Source organism: Geotrypetes seraphini, chromosome 7 (genome assembly GCF_902459505.1).
Source record: "Geotrypetes seraphini chromosome 7, aGeoSer1.1, whole genome shotgun sequence".
In the NCBI taxonomy this organism is placed as follows: Eukaryota; Metazoa; Chordata; class Amphibia; order Gymnophiona; family Dermophiidae; genus Geotrypetes; species Geotrypetes seraphini.
Window position 1 is genome coordinate 29,768,809 of NC_047090.1, and position 18,804 is coordinate 29,787,612.

Consider the following 18,804-nt stretch of genomic DNA (forward strand, 5'->3'; position numbering starts at 1 on the left):
CTGGGGCAGTGGAGGGTTAAGTGACTTGTCAAAGGCCACAAGGAGCTGCAGTAGGATTCGAACCCACTTTTCCGGGTTCTTGGGCCACTGTACTAACCATTGGGCTATACTGACCATATGAAGTTGCGTCATTTTTTTAGACCTAAGGATACCATTGCTTAGATTTACTCTGGCTTGATTAAGGTGAGTCTCAGAACAGTACAATACAGCTTAACTAAAAGGTCTTCCGAGTAACTTTATGAATCTAGTATCAAAACAAGTGAAATATTGTGGAATAATTATGAATAATTATAGAACGTTCCAGAAGACCTTTCATGATGTAATTAATGGGAGCTGAAGAGCACTGAACTTTGAATACAGCTGTAGCCCTAGTGCTGAGAAATTTTTGTTCTGATCAGTTCTTGCTCAGTTTCGATCTGTCCTGAAGCAGAGATCGAAACGGGGCCACGTTGGGACCCCTAAAGCAGTATTCAGAGCTAAGTGACTATAATGGTGGCAGTTTATATAGCGGTATATAAGAAATAAATTACATTACATTTTTATGTTAAATAAGAGAAGATATTTACCTCATAAAGTGGAAACACTTTAAGAATTTTGACTCTTTCAAAGACAACAAAATTTTCCTGAGTCTTCAAGTGTGACCACGGACTTGCTAAGTTGCTATGACTGGAAGGCGAACTCTTTTTCAGGGAGGTTTAACAGCCTTCCCTTCAGAGTTTCATATCTCTGAGCTTTTTTACAAGTCACATTGGGTCACACTTTATAGACTTGTTCTCATTGAAACCAGTTTGTCCTATTATATCCAAAACCTTTTCTGGTTTCTTTTTGTTTTATACTTTATCACCCTGAACTACTCATAAGGAAATACTTTTAAGTTTGGCATTTAAGGTGTGAGAAGTAGCCCTGTCCCTTCTCCACGAGCTCTGTGTCTGCCCCATTCCTACAAGCTCTGTCCTCATCTGCACAAGCCTCAAACACTTTAAAATCATAAGTGTTCGAGGCTTGTGCGGTGAAGACAGAGCTTACAGGAATGGGACCAAGCTCATGGGGACAGGACGGGGTTATTGAGATCCGATGGGGACAAATTTGACCCCGTATTATCCTCTACTTTAGAGCTCTTATGGCTAAGGCGATATATTTTAAAATATTTTATAGCCTTTTAAACACACTTTCCATGAATTGAGGTAAATTTGCTTGTTGTAATGACAGTACTTTTTCCACCATACTTTCCAAGGGAAAATAAAAGTTTGAGTCGCAGGTGAAGAAATCTAGCTCTGGCTCAATGTTAATTTTTTTTTTTTTTTTTAAATGTTGACAATATACAAAGTGAAGTATTTCTGATGTCCTTTTTCATCAGCGGCATTTTCCAAGCCTTAACTTTTTTAATACATCAAGTACCAGAAGAAAATAGTTTTTTCATGGTTATTATATTCTGCGAAACTGTGTATGAAAATGCTCAATACTGTGGTCAACAGAAATAAAATCAAGCAGATACGTTGAAATCTCATATTTTTGTATTTTATTTTTGTTTTATTGGTTATGCAAATTTTGTTCTAAGAAAAGGCCACTATTTATCATCTTAGGAAGATTCTAAAATGCTTAATTTGCAGATTGCAAGATGAGTATACAAAGTCCCAAAATGAACTCAAACGACTCCTTGTTGAAAAGCAGACTGTCCATGATAAATTTCAGCTTCTCCTCGCAGAACTCCGAGGGGAATTATTAGATAAAACTAGAGAGCTGGAGGAGCTAAAGTTGCAGGTAAAGCACTAAGCAGTAATGAGAAATGCTGACTCGGGCTGAAGCTAACGGGGTTTGAAAACAACATTCTCTGTGTGCTGTTGCAAGGTTTGCAGTTTATACCCTGTTTCCCCGAAAATAAGACCTATCCCGAAAATAAGCCCTAGCATGATTTTTAAAGATGCTCTTAATATAAGCCCTACCCCCAAAATAAGCCCTAATTAAGATTGATCCCGGAAGCCCCCCTCCCCCCCCAAATGTCCCCGACACTCTCTGACTCCATCCCGGACACTAGTGCAGCTCGATTTGCAGAAAAAATCAGACTCGTCAATTCAGCGATCCCCACCCCTGTGAGACCTGACATACCAAAAACAGCTGCCGTTGCTGCTGTTTTTGGAGGCATCTCAGTCTCATGGTGGGAGGGTCAGTGGGGTTCTGCTGCACAAGGGGATGGGAGGGAGGGAGGGAGGGATAGAAAGATGCTGCATAAGGGGATGGGCGTCAGGGGAGGAAAGATGCTGCACATTGGGGAGGGGGGGGAGAAAGGAAAGAGGAAGAATTGTGGTGGAAGAGAGGAAGGCAGAGATAATTGTAAATGAAAAGACATCCCCCCAAAATAAGCCCTAATGCATATTTTGGACCTAAAATTAATAAGACACTGTCTTATTTTCGGGGAAACACAGTAGCTTCTGATATACCATGACACATTACATTTAAATCCTTTCTTTTGGTGGAATTTTAATTTTATGCATGTTATACTTTTAAATTTTTTAAAAATATATTTTTATCAGAAAAGGAAACAGTGGGGCCCATAACACCAACAGAAAAAGGATCGATTCTTAATTTAAAAAAAACACCAAAAAACCCAAATACCACAAAACCTTTTATTAATCAGCAAAACAGGAATAAAACATTTTGAACTAAAAAAATATTAAAATTTAACCCAATAGGTTTTGGTGGTATAAATTACTCTGCTTTTATGATTTAGATCTGCTTAGCAGTATACCGGTAACACAAATGCACCAGGGCCCGGATTCTGTATAGGACGCCGGGTAGGGGCGTCCATGTTACAGACGCCAGTTACAGAATCAGGTTGCTGGCCTACATTGTAAGCATCTCTCACTCTACTAGGGAGACGCGTAGGCGGTCTTGCGGGCCTCCTTAGGCTCCCGGAGGCGCTTTTAATATAGGCGGCCTGCCTGGGGAGCATTTTTTTTTTTTTTTTTTTAAACATGCGACCCGATTGGCTAATAAGAGAGCTGTAGGACGCCTACAGTTGCCTAAAATCGGGACGCACTTTGCAGAATCCAGGCCCAAATGCTCATCAAGATGGAGAAAGAACACAAGCGTCAAACTAGAATAAATTCCTTCCTGTGCAATCAAGCTTTCAAACTTTTGGGTGGTTCTGACAGATCCAATCAGTTGTTCAGCCCAAATACAGTTTCTTAGCATTGGGGAAAACTCATATTCGTCATTGATCCATATCTTTAATAGCTTGTGCACAATTTTGGTTGCGTACCCATAAGAATAGCCTTACTGGGTCAGACTAATGGTCCATCAAGCCCGGTAGCCTGTTCTCACAGTGGCCAATCCAGGTCACTAGTACCTGGCCAAAACCCAAGGTGTAGCAATATTCCATGCTACCAATCCAGGGCAAGTAGTACCACAAATTGCATGTGTAATTTAATTCAATAAAGAGCTAATTAGCGCTGATAATTGGCATTTAAAATAAGCAATTGGCATTAATTAGAATCAATTAAAGGTTATGCACATAAATTTAGGCGTAAGTAAAAAAAAAAGGGTGTGGAAACGGGTGGGATCAGGAACGTTCCTTCAAATTACATGTGTAATTACAGAATTAGGGCCTGGGCATTTGCACCACATTTTTGATGGGTGCAAATGGCCATGTCTAAATTTAGTCACGTTTCCCGGGCATAAGCACTGTTCTGTAAATCGTGCCTAAATTTAAGTATGGTTTATACAATAGCACTTTTTTCGGCACCGATTATTTTGGGCGCCTTATATAGACTTTACCCCTTAATCCGCCTTGAACCGCAAGGTAACGGCGGAATAAAAATCACCAATGTAATGTAATAGTATATCTCAAAACTACAATGTGACTTAATATTGGGAGGCAAGGACTTTTTCTACAAACGGTGCCTAATTGCGCCTAACTTGCAGGAACCGGTCCATGCAGTTGTCAATAAAAAAAATAATGAAAAAAATCAATTTTTAATAATTTTGGTCAATTACCACACTAATTAACCAGTTAAAAACATTTTAGTTGCATGCAGATTTTATCCCCCCTTTTATGAAGCATTTTTTTTATCATTGGCCATAGCAGTAAAAGTTCTGATGCTCATAGGAATTCTATGAGTGTCGGCGCTTTTACTGCTGCGGGCAGCGATAAAAAATACCCTAACGTGGCTTCATAAAAGGGGAGGTTAGTTAGGTGTCGCCAGGCATATGCGATTAGGGCACCTGGCAGCGCCGAACCTATGCGCCATTTATAGAATCACACCCTTAATGGCCATATCACAGGCTGGTCTCCAAAATGTTTGCTCCTGTGGTTTTATCCAGTATGGCCGTATAAACATAGCCTATTTCTTGTTTACATCTCTCTTGCTCTTTTTTCTATTGGGACTTTGTTCTTTTGATTTGGCATGTTACAAATCACTGTTTCATTGAAACCTATTCTTTTCTATAAATGCTAGGTGCTCACACCCCAAAAGCTGGAAGTCTTAAAAGCACAAATACAGCAGGAGCTGGAGATGCCTAGAAGAGAGCAGTTTCGTAAACTAGATGAGGTGACTACAAAAACAATGTTTCTTAGTCTTATCAGACGAACAGTACTACTGTATGACGCCGATTTATCTGGATGTCCAATTATTCGGATTGCTTTAAGTTTCCCCCTGAAGTCCCATTCCTATCACCCACTCTCCCACTAGGGGGGAGTGTGGCGCAGTGGTTAAAAGCTACAGCCTCAGTACCCTGGCTTGCCAATGGCTTAATTGTCTTATACTCGGCTCACTTTTGCTACATTTTGATTTCTAGAGTGGTGCAGTGGTTAAAGCTACAGCCTCGGCATCCTGAGGTTGTAGGTTCAAACCCACGCTACTCCTTGTGACCCTGGGCAAGTCACTTAATCCCCCCCATTGCCCCAGGTGCATTAGATAGATTGTAAGCCTGCTGGGACAGACAGGGAAAAATGGTTGAGCACATGAATAAATTAATGTAAACCAGGGATCTCAAAGTCCCTCCTTGAGGGCCGCAATCCAGTCGGTTTTTCAGGATTTCCCCAATGAATATGCATTGAAAGCAGTGCATGCACATAGATCTCATGCATATTCATTGGGGAAATCCTGAAAACCCGACTGGATTGCGGCCCTCAAGGAGGGACTTTGAGACATTCTGAGCTCCCTGGGGAGAATGGTATCGAAAATTAATTAAATTTTAAAAAATTAAACAAATAGTGTTCCTTCTCTACTTCTGCCACCGCTGCTATCGCTCCCCTCCCCCTCCCCTCGAACCAGGAAATGTTCCCCTGCCATCAGCGTGCCCGCTACAGAAGACAGTGTTCCCCCTTTCACCCTGAACCACCAACCTCCCTCCCGTACCCAGAGGAGGGACCCCAAGCCTACCTTTTTTTCCCGGGTGGTCTAGCAGGAGGGGCAGGAGGGATTCCCACTCGCTCCTGCCCAAGCTCTTTCAGCGATGAAAATGACTGCCGAGACTTCCAACAACAGTCTTGGCAGCCATTTTCATTGCTGAAAGAGCATGTAGAGGAGCGAGTAGGAAATTCTGGTAAAAGCTGCCTAAAGTTAGGTGCCTAACTTAATTGTTTTATCAGCTTTAAGTGGCACAATAATTGATTGTGCCAATTAAAAGCCGATTAAAAAAACAAAATTTTTTTTTTTTTTTTAAACATAGGTGCCGCTAGACCCCTCCTGGAATTCCTAGCAGCACTTAGTGATGCCGCATGCCTGAGCAGGCGTGTTTAGGGCCGGAGTTGGCCTTAGGTGTCGCTAAACGCCGCTATCCTCGATTCTGCGATGAACCAATTTGCCGGAAATGTAGGCCTTTAGAACCCTGGCCTACATTCCCAGTGTCTAATTTCATTATTAGGTGCCGGTCGCCACAATTCTTTAAGTGGCACCTGAATGTGATTGACACATGACAGACACCATTTTTCTTGGCGCCTGCTGTTTCAGGCGCCACTTATAGAATCAGCCCCCAAGTGTCTTTCCTGTTTGGTGACTGCTAGTTGTTTGCTTCCAAAGTGGTTCTAAATGCATGAATTTACATTTGTTATGTGTAATGTGGAGTAATTTTGTAAAAAACCCTTTTACGCGCTAAAAATCCATTATACCCTTCTGTTGTGTCCATCGGTAATATAAGGGTTGAGAAAGATGGTTGCATTGTTGTATCAGTTATGTTGGTTATTTTTAAGATGTGGGAGGAATTGTGTGTAGAATAGTATTTTATATTTTTATTTTATACCATACCATATTGTTCTTATACCCCGCAAATGCCAACTGGGAATCGTTGCGGCTTACGTAAGATTAATAAGGTTAGCAACGGAGACATTATGAATCATAGCAAGACTATAATGAAAACAGCTGCGTTTTTAGCACCTTCCTAAATTGAAGATAAGAGGAGGTATGACGTAAGCAGGCCAGGAGGCAGTTCCAAGTTTTGGGGCCTTGAAACTCAAAGGTGGATTCAAAGAGTGATTTCCTCCAAAATTGATGTGGAGAGGGAAGAGGTAATTTTATAGCGCTGAGTCATTCTTGTGTTATATAAGGAGTGTGAAACTTGGGTGGCTGCAGTTAGCCCAGTCGAGCTTTCTCCACATATAGCCCTGTGAACCATACATGCAATTTGAAATTGAATTCTATACTTGACTGGCAGCCAGTGTAGTCTATCAGCCCTCTCAAATCAAAGCTAATAACCGATTCGTCAAAGTGGAACTGTGATTAAATAGCATACACATTTTCTTATATATGGGGAAGAAAGGACTTTGGTAATAGTTCACGTCTGCTGAGTAAGTGTTTCAATCTTTTGTGCTTATATTTAAATCAGTCAACCCTTATCTTTTATCTTGAAACATTTCATTGGTATAGTAAATATTAAAGAACTTATCTAATAGTGCCTGCAACTGGGACTTGAATATCAGAATGCTTAGGGACATTTTGTATATTTTTACTTTATTCATTCTTTGTGGTTTCTTTAGGGGAATGGAGAAGATGTATGCTGAAGCACATTTGAATAAAAATTGCCTGGAGTTTCTAAGAAGAGAGGTGCTAAATGAATAAGGAAAACATTCAGGCATCAGATAGCAAATATGTCATGGATAGCACTGAAGTTCTTGGTTTTCTGAGATGTAAAGAGATGGGTAGCTTTATGCCGCATATTTTTAGATTGTGATCCTAGCAAGAACGGTAGCAGAACGAGACTTGGGGGTGATCGTCAGTGAGGACATGAAGGCTGCCAGTCAAGTGGAGCAAGCTTCATCCAAGGCAAGACAAATCATAGGTTGCATACGCAGGGGTTTCGTAAGCCGGAAGTCATTATGCCATTGTATAGATCCATGGTGAGACCCCACCTGGAATATTGTGTGCAATTCTGGAGGCCGCATTATCGCAAGGATGTGCTGAGACTGGAGTCAGTTCAGAGAATGGCCACCCGGATGGTCTCGGGACTCAAGGATCTCCCGTACGAGGAACGGCTAGACAAATTGCGGCTGTACTCGCTCGAGGAGCGCAGAGAAAGGGGGGACATGATCGAGACGTTCAAGTATCTCACGGGCCGCATCGAGGCTGAGGAAGATATCTTCTTTTTCAGGGGTCCCGCAACAACAAGAGGGCATCCGTGGAAAATCAGAGGTGGGAAACTACGAGGTGACACCAGGAAATTCTTTTTCACTGAAAGGGTGGTTGATCGCTGGAATAGTCTTCCACTGCAGGTGATTGAGGCCAGTAGCGTGCCTGATTTTAAAGCCAAATGGGATCGACACATGGGATCTAGTCACAGGGCAAAGGTAGGGGAGGGACAGTAGGGTGGGCAGACTTGATGGGCCGTGGCCCTTATCTGCCGTCTATTTCTATGTTTCTATGTGAACTGTTGACTAGTTTTGTGATTTTTAGCATAGCTGCTTTTAAACATAAATAACGTGCCCTAGCACAGTGTCTCTCAAAGTTTTTAGCTCTGGCATACTAAATGGAGCAAATGGTTTTCGCAGTACATTATAATTAAAATTATAAAATTGCAAAACCAACAAAAAATTAAAGTTCGTTAAGCTATGTATGGGTAATTGTAACAACGGTGAAACTAAAGTAGGTAGAATTGCTAATCAACGCGATGGATGTACTTGTTTTTTAGTGCAAATTAACTCAAAACGTGGCTCAGTCGCCGACAAACATGTATTTTATCATCCACCATTTGCAGTCGTTCTCTCTTTTTTTCGATTTAATTTCTGTCAGAGCTGAAAATCCAAGTTCACAAGATAAGAAGATCCAAATGGTAACAAAGCCTTGATTGCTTTGTTGCTCAAGTTAGGATAACTCCTGCATAAAAAATAAAAATAAAATTACTTGCTGTTAGTTTTCAAGGACCAATCACTTCAAAGAATGATGCTTGTCTGGGTGATTGTATCCTTACGCACATAGACACTCATAACATCGACAGACTCTTGCATACGTGACATCTATTCTAGTGTGTACTTATGAAGAGAATTTTTAAAAATAAAGTAAAATTCTGGAATTTCTCGGGGCACACCACTGTGCCGTGGTTTGAGAGACACTGCCCTGGCATAACAAAAGTTTCTAGATACCGTCTCAACCTATGGCTCTCAATGTTTTACAAAGTAAAATTAATTATAATAATAATTTGCAAAAAAAAAAATAAAACTATAAAAGAGAAACCCAATCAAAACATAAAACTTAAAAGCCAACATTTCAATTGTTCAATATGGGTGAGGTCTGTGGATTCATGTAAAAAAATGTTTGTGGTTTTAGAGGTTTAGAAATGGATTTGAGTGAGGTGAGGAGTGGCCTAGTGGTAGAGCTGCTGCCTCTGCACCCAGAGGTTGTGGGATTGAATCCCAGGGCTGCTCCTTGTGACCTTAGCATTTTTTTGCTACTTCAGCTTGTCTGCGGTGTTCTTTGCTCACAGGTTTAAAGACAATAGACTGTTTTCAGTCCAATTCTTTATATGTGAGGTTGCAAACCATTGGATCCCTGAGGAAGGCGTGTTCGCCGAAACACGGACCGTGTAGGGTCCAGTTGGATTTTTATCACTGTATTTTTTTATCATTGTACTTTTTAAATTGAATTTTCATGGTTTTATATGTCAGTGTTTAATAAAATATCTCCAGAACATCTATATCCACAGTTTTTGTTTTTGTTTTCACAAGTCACTTAATTCACCATTGCCCCAGGTACAACATAAGTACCTGTATATATGTAAATTACTTTAAGTGTGGCTGTATAACTACAGAAGGGCAGTATACGAGTCCCAATCCCTTTCCCTACTTTTATAAAGGTGAATAAAGAGCAATTGATTTTTTTTAACTTAGGAAGTAGAAAAATACAGAGGAGAATACAACAAGCTTCGCTATGAGCAGACATTTCTCAAATCGGAATATGAACACCAGAAAGAGGAGCATGCACGTATTTTAGAAGAGAAGAAAATCAAGTATGAAGCAGAGGTGAGTGGAAATAATACAGTATATGACAAAGCATGCAACTTTTTTTTAGGATTCTCTAATGGTGAACTTTTAAGGATAGGTTCAAATACTGTGCAGTCAATTCACTGGCTTCCCATCTGTTTCCGAATACTTCAGACTCCTCTTACTGACCCACAAATGCACTCACTCAGCTGCCCCTCACTATCTCCCCCTATGATTCCCTCCCTGTGAGCTCCGCTCAGCTGGTAAGTCCCTCCTATCTGTGCCCTTCTCTTCAACTGCCAACTCCAGACTCCGTCCCTTCTGCCCTGTTGCGCCGTATGCTTGGAACAAGCTGCCCAAATCCCTATGGCGGGCTCTGTCTCTGAGAGTGCTTTTGACTCCTAACTTCTCTCACCTTTGGTTTTGCATCCCCAACCCTATATGCCATGTCTGTCTGTCCAAGTTAGATTATAAGCTCTTCCGAGCAGGGACTGTCTATAAATGTCAAAATGTACAGCGCTGCATACGCTTTTCAGCGATATATAAGTGATTAGTAGTAGTAGTAGTAGTGTATTGTATTGATTCCTGTTGAGAATAAGAGAGAAATAAGTCTGTTGTGCTGAAGAAAGAACTAAGCTGGATCAGAGGATGTCGGTTCTGGACATCCAAGAGTGGAAGTTGTTTAGGCCTACCAGGCCGAATCAAGCCTGCCTGGATGAGGCTACCAGTGTGCTGTATGCATTGCGCACCAGCTGGGCAGTGCTGCAAGTTTTGTGTCCTGCCTTTGATCGGGATGCAGCAAGGCAAGCTGCAGCTGATTTTGTCAACATGCTAGTATACAACATGCGCGCTATGGTTGCCAAACTTTCGGCTGGCATGTTTTCAGTCACTTTCCTGCAGGTGGAAGCTTCAGCCATTTTGGGATCAAGCTGCATGTCTCCTGACCAGCATGGCACAGTGATTTGGCTAGGCCTTGATGAGAGTGATTTGGCTAGGCCCCTGGAAGAGTAAGGATCTCTTGGGCTAGAGGCAGTTCAAGGCCTTGGGGGCCCTATCTATTCTCTTGGGGCAGCACTTGGTTGAAAAGATTACAGGCCGTCTCCAGGAGGTGCTTTGTCTTGCTTAAAGTCCCCGGGCAGGCAGATGAACAGAAGAGCATCCCTTAGTAGACTAAAATGGATTGAAATCCCCTCCCCACCTCCCCTGGCTCCTGAGGTAGTGTTTGACTTAGGAGCTCAGAGCCCAATTCCTGGTCAAGCCTTAGTGTATGATCGGCAATACGTGGAGGAGGAGAGGGACATTTCTCTCTAGGGAGCCTTTTCCCCAAAGAACTGGAAATTTCCTTCTCCAAGGGGACTGAACCGCCAATAATAAGGCTGTTTCAGTGGGAAAAATTATTCTTTGATTTTTTTTCAGGTGGCAAATGTGTTTGTGCAGGAGGGGGTCCTGACTTTTAAAAGCCAAGCTTTTCAGTGTCCTTTCCTCTTTATAAACCAATATGGAGAATGGTAATCAAATATGAGACCCTGGATATAGTGCTATGAGGCAGCAGGATTATGGGCAAGCTCTTTTTGCTTCCCTAGGATCAGCTTTCCGAACAAGAAATTCAAAAGGTAAGATTTTTTTTTGGTAACTCCCCAAATTACCGGGCAAATATTTTGACCATCAGTCCAACTTTTCCTATTTCAGTCCTATCTTAGTTTTATGAACTCTTATTTTTCCTGGGATAACATAGAAGCATGATGGCAGATAAAGGCCAAATAGCCTATCTAGTTGTTTGAGCTCTAGCACTACCACTACCACTACTACTAATTATTTCTATAGCGCTTCCAGACGCATGCAGATACTTGCAATCGATTGACCACGGCCAGACACAGGATGCTGAAGGCTCAGTGGACATCGGTCTGACTCGGCTTGGCTTTTTCTTATGGTTGTTGTGTTCACTTGAATATGTGCAATTAAAAGAAAACAGAAATGTAAAGCTAACTTTTTAAAGGAATAACTTGTCGTACATGTATTTAATTTTTGCATTGGCTGCTAAACGTTTCTTGATCCCTGTGCTAGTAGATAAAAGTTAACGGATTCCCATGCTTTCTGTTGCATTCAGATAGTGAGACTGGAAAAAGATAAAGAGGAGCTCCATAAGCAGCTGATTAGTGTGGACCCCACACGAGACAGCAAGCGAGTGGAGGTGCTGCTCCGGGAAAAGGCTCAGCTGCACCAGAAAGTGAAAGGATTAGACGCTGAAGTTGCAGAGTTGAGAGCCGAGAGAGAGAACTCTGGGATGCAGGCAGAAAATGTTCAAAGAATACAGGTGCGACAGTTGGCTGAGATGCAGACTACGATCAGGTCTCTGGAGGTAAGACTGTTTTAATTGTCTCCCCGTAGACAATCACTGGCAGCTGCATTTCATAGTTTAATAGGGCGTGCAGGACAGTTTGTTCAGGGCTGTGAGTTGGATGGATACATTTTAATAATTCTTTTTTAAAGCTAATGATTAAGAAATGGTGTTGCACATCAGAATACTGTTAACAGCGGGATCTGGATAGTCCCCGCTGCTGTCCCTAAACACCCCTTTTTCCCCTTACACCCCTTAAAATAAAACCAACACGCTTTATTATGGTATATAGCCGCAGCTCTTTATTTAAATCACCATAACCAATAAATTAACTTTGCATAAATTAACATCTTTAACATAATGAACATTAATTAAATTAACATCAGCAAGCTCCTCCCGAGCTACCCCTTGTAAACATTGCATTTGCCCCCGACCCCGCCACCAACAGCAAGCGTCTGAGGGGTGGCATGACCTCATGCCCCTTTAACCCGGGTCACCTGACCCCAAGGCACGGCTCCCAGCCGGCCCACCGCTCATCGCCGGATGAGCCCCAGCACCCAGTAGCTCGGGATACCCGCCATCCCAAGCCACTAGAGCCACCAACCAAAGGGTGGGCGGGTGGGACAAAAAACGCCCTGGAGGACCTGCTACAAACCGAGTCCTCCAAGGTCCCGGTTTATCTGCTCCCCGGCCCGCCCCGCATTCCTTAAACTACCCAATCATCCTCTTGCCTTTTAGCGCGCACCCCTCCCCTACTCCTAAGCTAATTATTCTAACCTAACCGTCCTCCCAGCTTGCCTGCGGACACACGAGGGCCTCCCAGCCCCGTGTTACTATCCGCCATTTGAGACAAGCTCACTGGCTACTCTATAAAGTAAAAAGGCCTACACTTTGTAAACACTGTGATGATATAGTAGTTTCAAGTGTATTAAAATTTTGATTAAATGCAAATCAAGATTTCTAAACGTTTTACAAATTATATTAAAAAAGGGAGACGAAATTGACAGATATCCACTTAACAACACTTGACTGACAGAAACAATTAGGAAAGTTGGGAGAACGACAAATTAAAAATAAAGAATACAAAAAAGGGGAGACCACGATAGGAAGGGGAGGCAGTTAGAATTATCGAGCAGCTCTGACTATGTTTAATATCAATTTAGAAGTCATTTGCATCTTGGAAAAGGTAAGTCTTTAAATTTCCCTTTAAATACTATCCTTTTCCTTGAAAATTTAATTCCAAAAATACTACAATTAGACTTGAAACAACCAATTGAAATTGAAAGGGCACATAGAATCCCAATTAAAAATTTAGAAAATAAAAACAGACCAAGACCAATAATTTTCAAAATGTTGAGATACCAACAAGCACTAGAGATACTAAATGCTGCAAAAAAAGATAAAAACTTAAATTATAAAGGATCAAGATTATGGTTTTTACCAGACTTTGCCAAAAACACAGCAAATAAAAGAAAAAGACTACTAGACATGAGACCTCTACTAAAAGAAAAAGGATTTAAATATGGTCTATACTACCCGGCGAAAATGAGAGTTTCATCTGGTGACAAATCCTTATATTTTGAAGATCCCGAAAAACTAAAAGATTTTCTCTCTAAACCAGAACCTATGATATTTTAACATAGAACATTAAGATGGTTTTGAAGACTCTATGAAAAATTAGAAAATATGACATATTTGAAATATCTGAAGAAAAGGAGGAAAACAATACAAAGAAAAGACAATAATAATAGAAAGAAAGAACAAAATATAGGAAATTTATTAAATAATACACTACATATATGTTTAAAATAATTATATGTTGAAATCATAATACTAAGGAAATACAAATCAACTTATTGTTAAATGGAAAATGATACATTAATGAAATGTTATGGAAAATGATTAAAGATATAAAAGATCAATATAGATAGATAGAAGGGAAATTTGTTTAAATATTAAATATTGATTGCCTGGAATGGGGAGAATGTTTGGATTACAGTTCCAATGTGTATCCTTAAGCAGCCAATGTATTGGGTGGGAAAGGGAGGGATAAGGAGAATATTTAAAAGAATAATTAAGGGAGATACATTAGGGTTAAATATGTGTGTCATGAAGAAAATTTTTTGGATATTAGAAATGAAAGAGGAGAAGAAGAATAAGATAATGAAAAGTATTAAAATGTATAATGTCTTTTAAAATATATTCTCTTAATGTCAATGGCCTGAATCATGTAATTAAAAGGAAAAAAATATTAACATTTTTAAAAAAGCAAAATGCAGATATTTACTGTCTGCAAGAGACCCATCTTAATATAAAGGAATCACAGAAATTATCAGGTGGATGGATAAAGGAATGTTTTTTTGCTCCAGCAGTGGGTAAAAAAGCAGGGGTTGCAATTCTTATAAATAAAAAATGTATGGCCAATATAAAGGTAAAAAGTTCAGATCCACATGGAAGATGGATACATATCGATATAGGTATGGGAAATGATACCCTGACGTTATTTAATATATATGCCCCTAATTCGAATCAATCAGAATTTTTCAAAAAGCTACAAAATATGTTATTACCACTGGCTGCCTCTAATTTAGTGGTGGCGGGAGATTTTAATGCTGTAATGGATCCACTATTGGATAAAAAACCAGGTAAAAATATTAAATCTTTAGGTCTAGATAATTTAGTTCGATCATGCGACTTGAAGGATATATGGCGTATTCTTCATTTTAATGATCAGGAATATTCATTTTGTTCACAGGTTCATAAATCATTTTCAAGAATAGATTATATTTTTGTTTCAACAAATAAAGTGCAACAGGTGATTAAAGCCTCCATTGATCCTATTATTATTTCGGATCATGCGGGAATATGGATAGAATTACAATTAGATCAATTAGAAAATAATAGACCTCTTTGGAGATTTGATAATGCATTGCTTGTGGATGACAAATTTTTGGAAAATTTTAAAACACAAATTAATGAATTTTTTCAAATAAATTTAGTGGAAGATACATCTATAGAGAATATATGGGATGCATTTAAAGCAACTATGAGGGGTAATATTATATCATATTCAGCTTTTATTAGGAAACAAATTAAAAAACAATATATAGAATTAGAAAAAGAAATAAAAATATTAGAAGCTAAATTGATAAGTAAATGGGAATATGAAGTTTTGCAAGCTCTATTGAAAGTAAAATGTAAATATAATGAATTAACTTCAAAAATGATAAGAAAGGATTTGTTTTCTAAGCAAGCAGTGTATTATGGAAATTCCAATAAGGCGGGAAAATTATTGGCAAATTATCTTAAGGCAAAAAAAAGGAGAACTAATATTAATGGAATAAAAGATGATAATGATATAATAACAAATCAAACAAATATAATATTAAAACAATTTTTAAATTTTTATAAGGATCTATATTCTTCCGAACCTTATTTGGAGAAACAAAAAGATGGAAAAAAATTTTTAGATTTAATTAATGGACCTAAAATTCCTGATCATATAAAACGAAGTTTAGAAGAACCTATATCATTAAAAGAATTAGAAACAGCATTGAGATCTCTTAGAGTTGGATCCGCTCCAGGTGGTGATGGTTACACAGTAGAATTTTATAAAACATTTCAAAATATCCTCTCCCCACATTTATTAAAATTATATCAGACACAACTTATAAAAGGTAATATAAAAGGTACTATGGCTGAATCAATAATAATTGTTTTGCCTAAGCCAAATAAAGATCCTACTTTGGTTTCAAACTACAGGCCTATATCTTTGATAAATGTTGATAATAAACTCTTAGCGAAAATTTTGGCTTTGAGATTAGCCAAAGCTCTCCCACATATTATAGATATGCATCAAACGGGTTTCGTTGCTAAAAGACATTCCTCCAATAACTCTAGACTATTATTTCACATGCTAAACTTGTCAAAAAAAATGGATGAACCGGCTTTTACAGTTTCATTAGATGCTGAGAAAGCATTTGATAGGGTAGAATGGAATTTTATGTATCAGGCTTTAGAATGGTTTGGTATAGGTTCTGGATTTATACAAATGGTAAAAACTTTGTATAGCTTCCCGATTGCAAGATTAAATATTAATAATATGATATCTGATGGTTTTCAATTGCAGAGGGGAGTTAGACAAGGCTGTCCTTTATCTCCTTTGTTATTTGATGTTGTATTAGAACCCTTATTATTAGCAATACAGCAAACGAGGGAGATACAAGGTATTCCATATTCAGATATGGAATATAAAATTTCGGCTTATGCTGATGATATTTTGCTTTATTTGAGAAATCCAGAGTCTACCTTATCTTCTTTATTGGAATTAATTGATAAGTTTGGCAAATTTTCAGGTTATAAAATTAATTGGAATAAATCTGAAATTATACCTCTGAATGTTCACTGTGTAAAAGGATTATTTGATACTTTTCCATTCATATGGAAAGAAGAAGGATTTAAATATCTAGGCATTCAAGTTAAAAAAACAATTGAAGATACTGTAAAAGAAAATGAAAAATATGTATTAAAAAAAGTTACGGAGTTATGTGAGCAATGGAACCCATTACATATTTCTTGGTGGGGAAGAGTTCAAACTATTAAAATGATGATGTTGCCTGTAGTTTGCTACCAAATGAGTATGATACCTATTTATTTTCAGGGGTCCTTTTATAAAAAGCTTAATAGAATTTTAACAAAATTTCTTTGGCTTGGTAAAACACCTAGAATAGCTTTAGTAACCTTACAAAAATCAATTAAGGAGGGAGGGGTAAATTTTCCAAATTTTTATAGGTACCATCAAGCCTATATTCTACGTCAGGGTATGTATTGGATCCTCCCAGAACTTATAGATAATGCACCAGATTGGTTATATTTGGAATGGCGCCTTATGTTTCCCCTAAATTTAGTTCATCTACCAAGTATTAATATACCTAAAAGATACAAAGAAAATAAAATAATAATGGATACTTGGAAAACATTGAGATTTATTGATAAATTAACACCCATCCCAATATACAAATCAACTAATCAATCCATATGGATAAACTCCAAGATCAAAATTGGCGGAGCTCAAATCCTTTGGAAGAACTGGATTAATGCAGGCATTAGAACTCTAGATGATATTATATCAGAAGGTAAACTGCTGGATTTTTCACAATTGCAACATAGATTTGGTCTCAATAAAACACAAAGTTTTAAATGGTTGCAATTGAAGCAGGCCATTCAGGTTGGGTTCCCTGAATGGAAATCATTAAACAATCAATATAGTTTAAAATTCTTATGCTTTAAAGCAGACTTCCTAGGACATCAAGCCGCATTGTGGTATAAATTAATATCTGGATATGTAAATAAAAAACCAAAAAATGGTCTAAGAGACATTTGGAGCATTGAGATTGGACATCAAATTAATGCATCTCAATGGCCACTAATTTGGTCTTGGAGAATGGGATGTACAGTGTCAGCATCTATGAGACAAACATGGTTCTTTTTATTACATAGAGCTTTTTGGACCCCTACCCGTTTGCAAAAATTAGACAGTTCTAAGTCTAATAGATGCTGGCATTGTAATCTAGAACCAGGGACATTAGATCATTTATTATATCATTGTCCTTATATAAAAATTTTTTGGAATTCAATTTGGCCACAAATTAATAAATTAATGGAAAATCATATTGCGATATCATATGATACAATTTTATTTGGAACAATGATGAGAAAAAAAAGTCAAATTTCACCAGAAAATAATAAGCTTTTATTAATTATGACAGGGGTTGCCATTCAACATATAACTAACAATTGGAAAAATTACAACAACCTAAATTACACATTTTGGTGGAATACAATATGTCATATTTTTAAAATGGAAAGAACAATAGCAGTACAAAAGGGGACATATATTAAATTTATAAAAATATGGGGGCCATTGACAAAATACTATAATGAATAAATAATATGATGTTTTCTTCTTCTTTTCTTTTTTTTTTTTTTTTTAAGGATCTTTTTTTTTTATGACACACATAAAGGGGGGGTAAGAAAAATTAATTTATACATAGTATGTTATAATATATTATACAAAATGTAACGTATGAAAAAAAAGGTAATAAAAGGGTGGGGGGAGGGAAATGGGATAAAAATTGTTTAGATTATATTGTATTAGATATAAAAAAGTTATTGAATATTTATCAATAGTATTCTAATATGTTGTATACTTTTTATAAAAATTTGAAAATTAAAATATTATATTAAAGTAATGAAAGGGAGGGGGGAGGGTGAGGGGGGAAAATCAAATTCAGATATATAATATATTAGATATAAAAGTGATAATATGTATTTATAAATTGTAATTAATTATTATGTACACTTTATGAAAAATTAGAAAATAAAAAATATTTGGAAAAAAAAAAATTTGGTTAAGTTTTTTTCTGCCCTGATATACAGAGGTAGGGTGTTCCATATCGTAGGAGTTGTAACTGCGAAAGAAGTAGCCCGACGTGAGCCAATAATTTTCAATGATGGTATATGGAGAAGGTACTGCAAGGAGGATCTTAGGACTCGTGTTGGTTCATGCGGGATAAGAAGTTTATGAATATGAGTATTATATGCTTTTGAAAAATTATAGTAAAAGAGTATATAATGAAATGTTATATTTACAGTAAGGTATGAAAGAATGTCAAGTGTATACTTAATGAATTTGTATGAATTTAGATTGTACACTTGTTGTTATATGAAAAATGAATAAAAAACTTAAAACAAAAGAAGTTTATGAATAAAGGCCGGTTCTTTAGTGTCTAGAGATTTAAAGGGTTCATGAGGGTACAAATTTTTCCTTTGCAGTGGCTTTGCTGTGTTCAGCAACACACCATTTCAGTTTGCACTGGCACAACTGAACTGATTTCTTGTACAAATTCAGACGTCTCCCTGTTGTGTTTGCTAGAATTTCCTTTCGAATCTACAGCCATTCTCTGTGATGCCTGATTGTATATGCTTAGCAAAAATTATACCACTAACCTACTGGGATTAGTAACTAGATCACTGGGAGCAGTAAATACTAGCTCAG

General features: G+C 38.0%; 1 protein-coding gene across 4 annotated transcripts in view; it reads left to right on the forward strand.

Moving 5' to 3' along the window:
• The window catches only part of CEP83 (centrosomal protein 83), a 91,782-nt gene that overhangs the window by 22,348 nt on the left and 50,630 nt on the right, over window positions 1-18,804 (forward strand). For all 4 annotated transcript variants that reach the window (XM_033952778.1, XM_033952779.1, XM_033952776.1 and 1 more), the window contains exons 3-6: window positions 1,611-1,761; window positions 4,455-4,547; window positions 9,317-9,448; window positions 11,517-11,768. In XM_033952778.1, coding sequence (XP_033808669.1) covers window positions 1,611-1,761; window positions 4,455-4,547; window positions 9,317-9,448; window positions 11,517-11,768 — 628 coding nt within the window. The remainder of the gene's footprint in view (window positions 1-1,610; window positions 1,762-4,454; window positions 4,548-9,316; window positions 9,449-11,516; window positions 11,769-18,804) is intronic.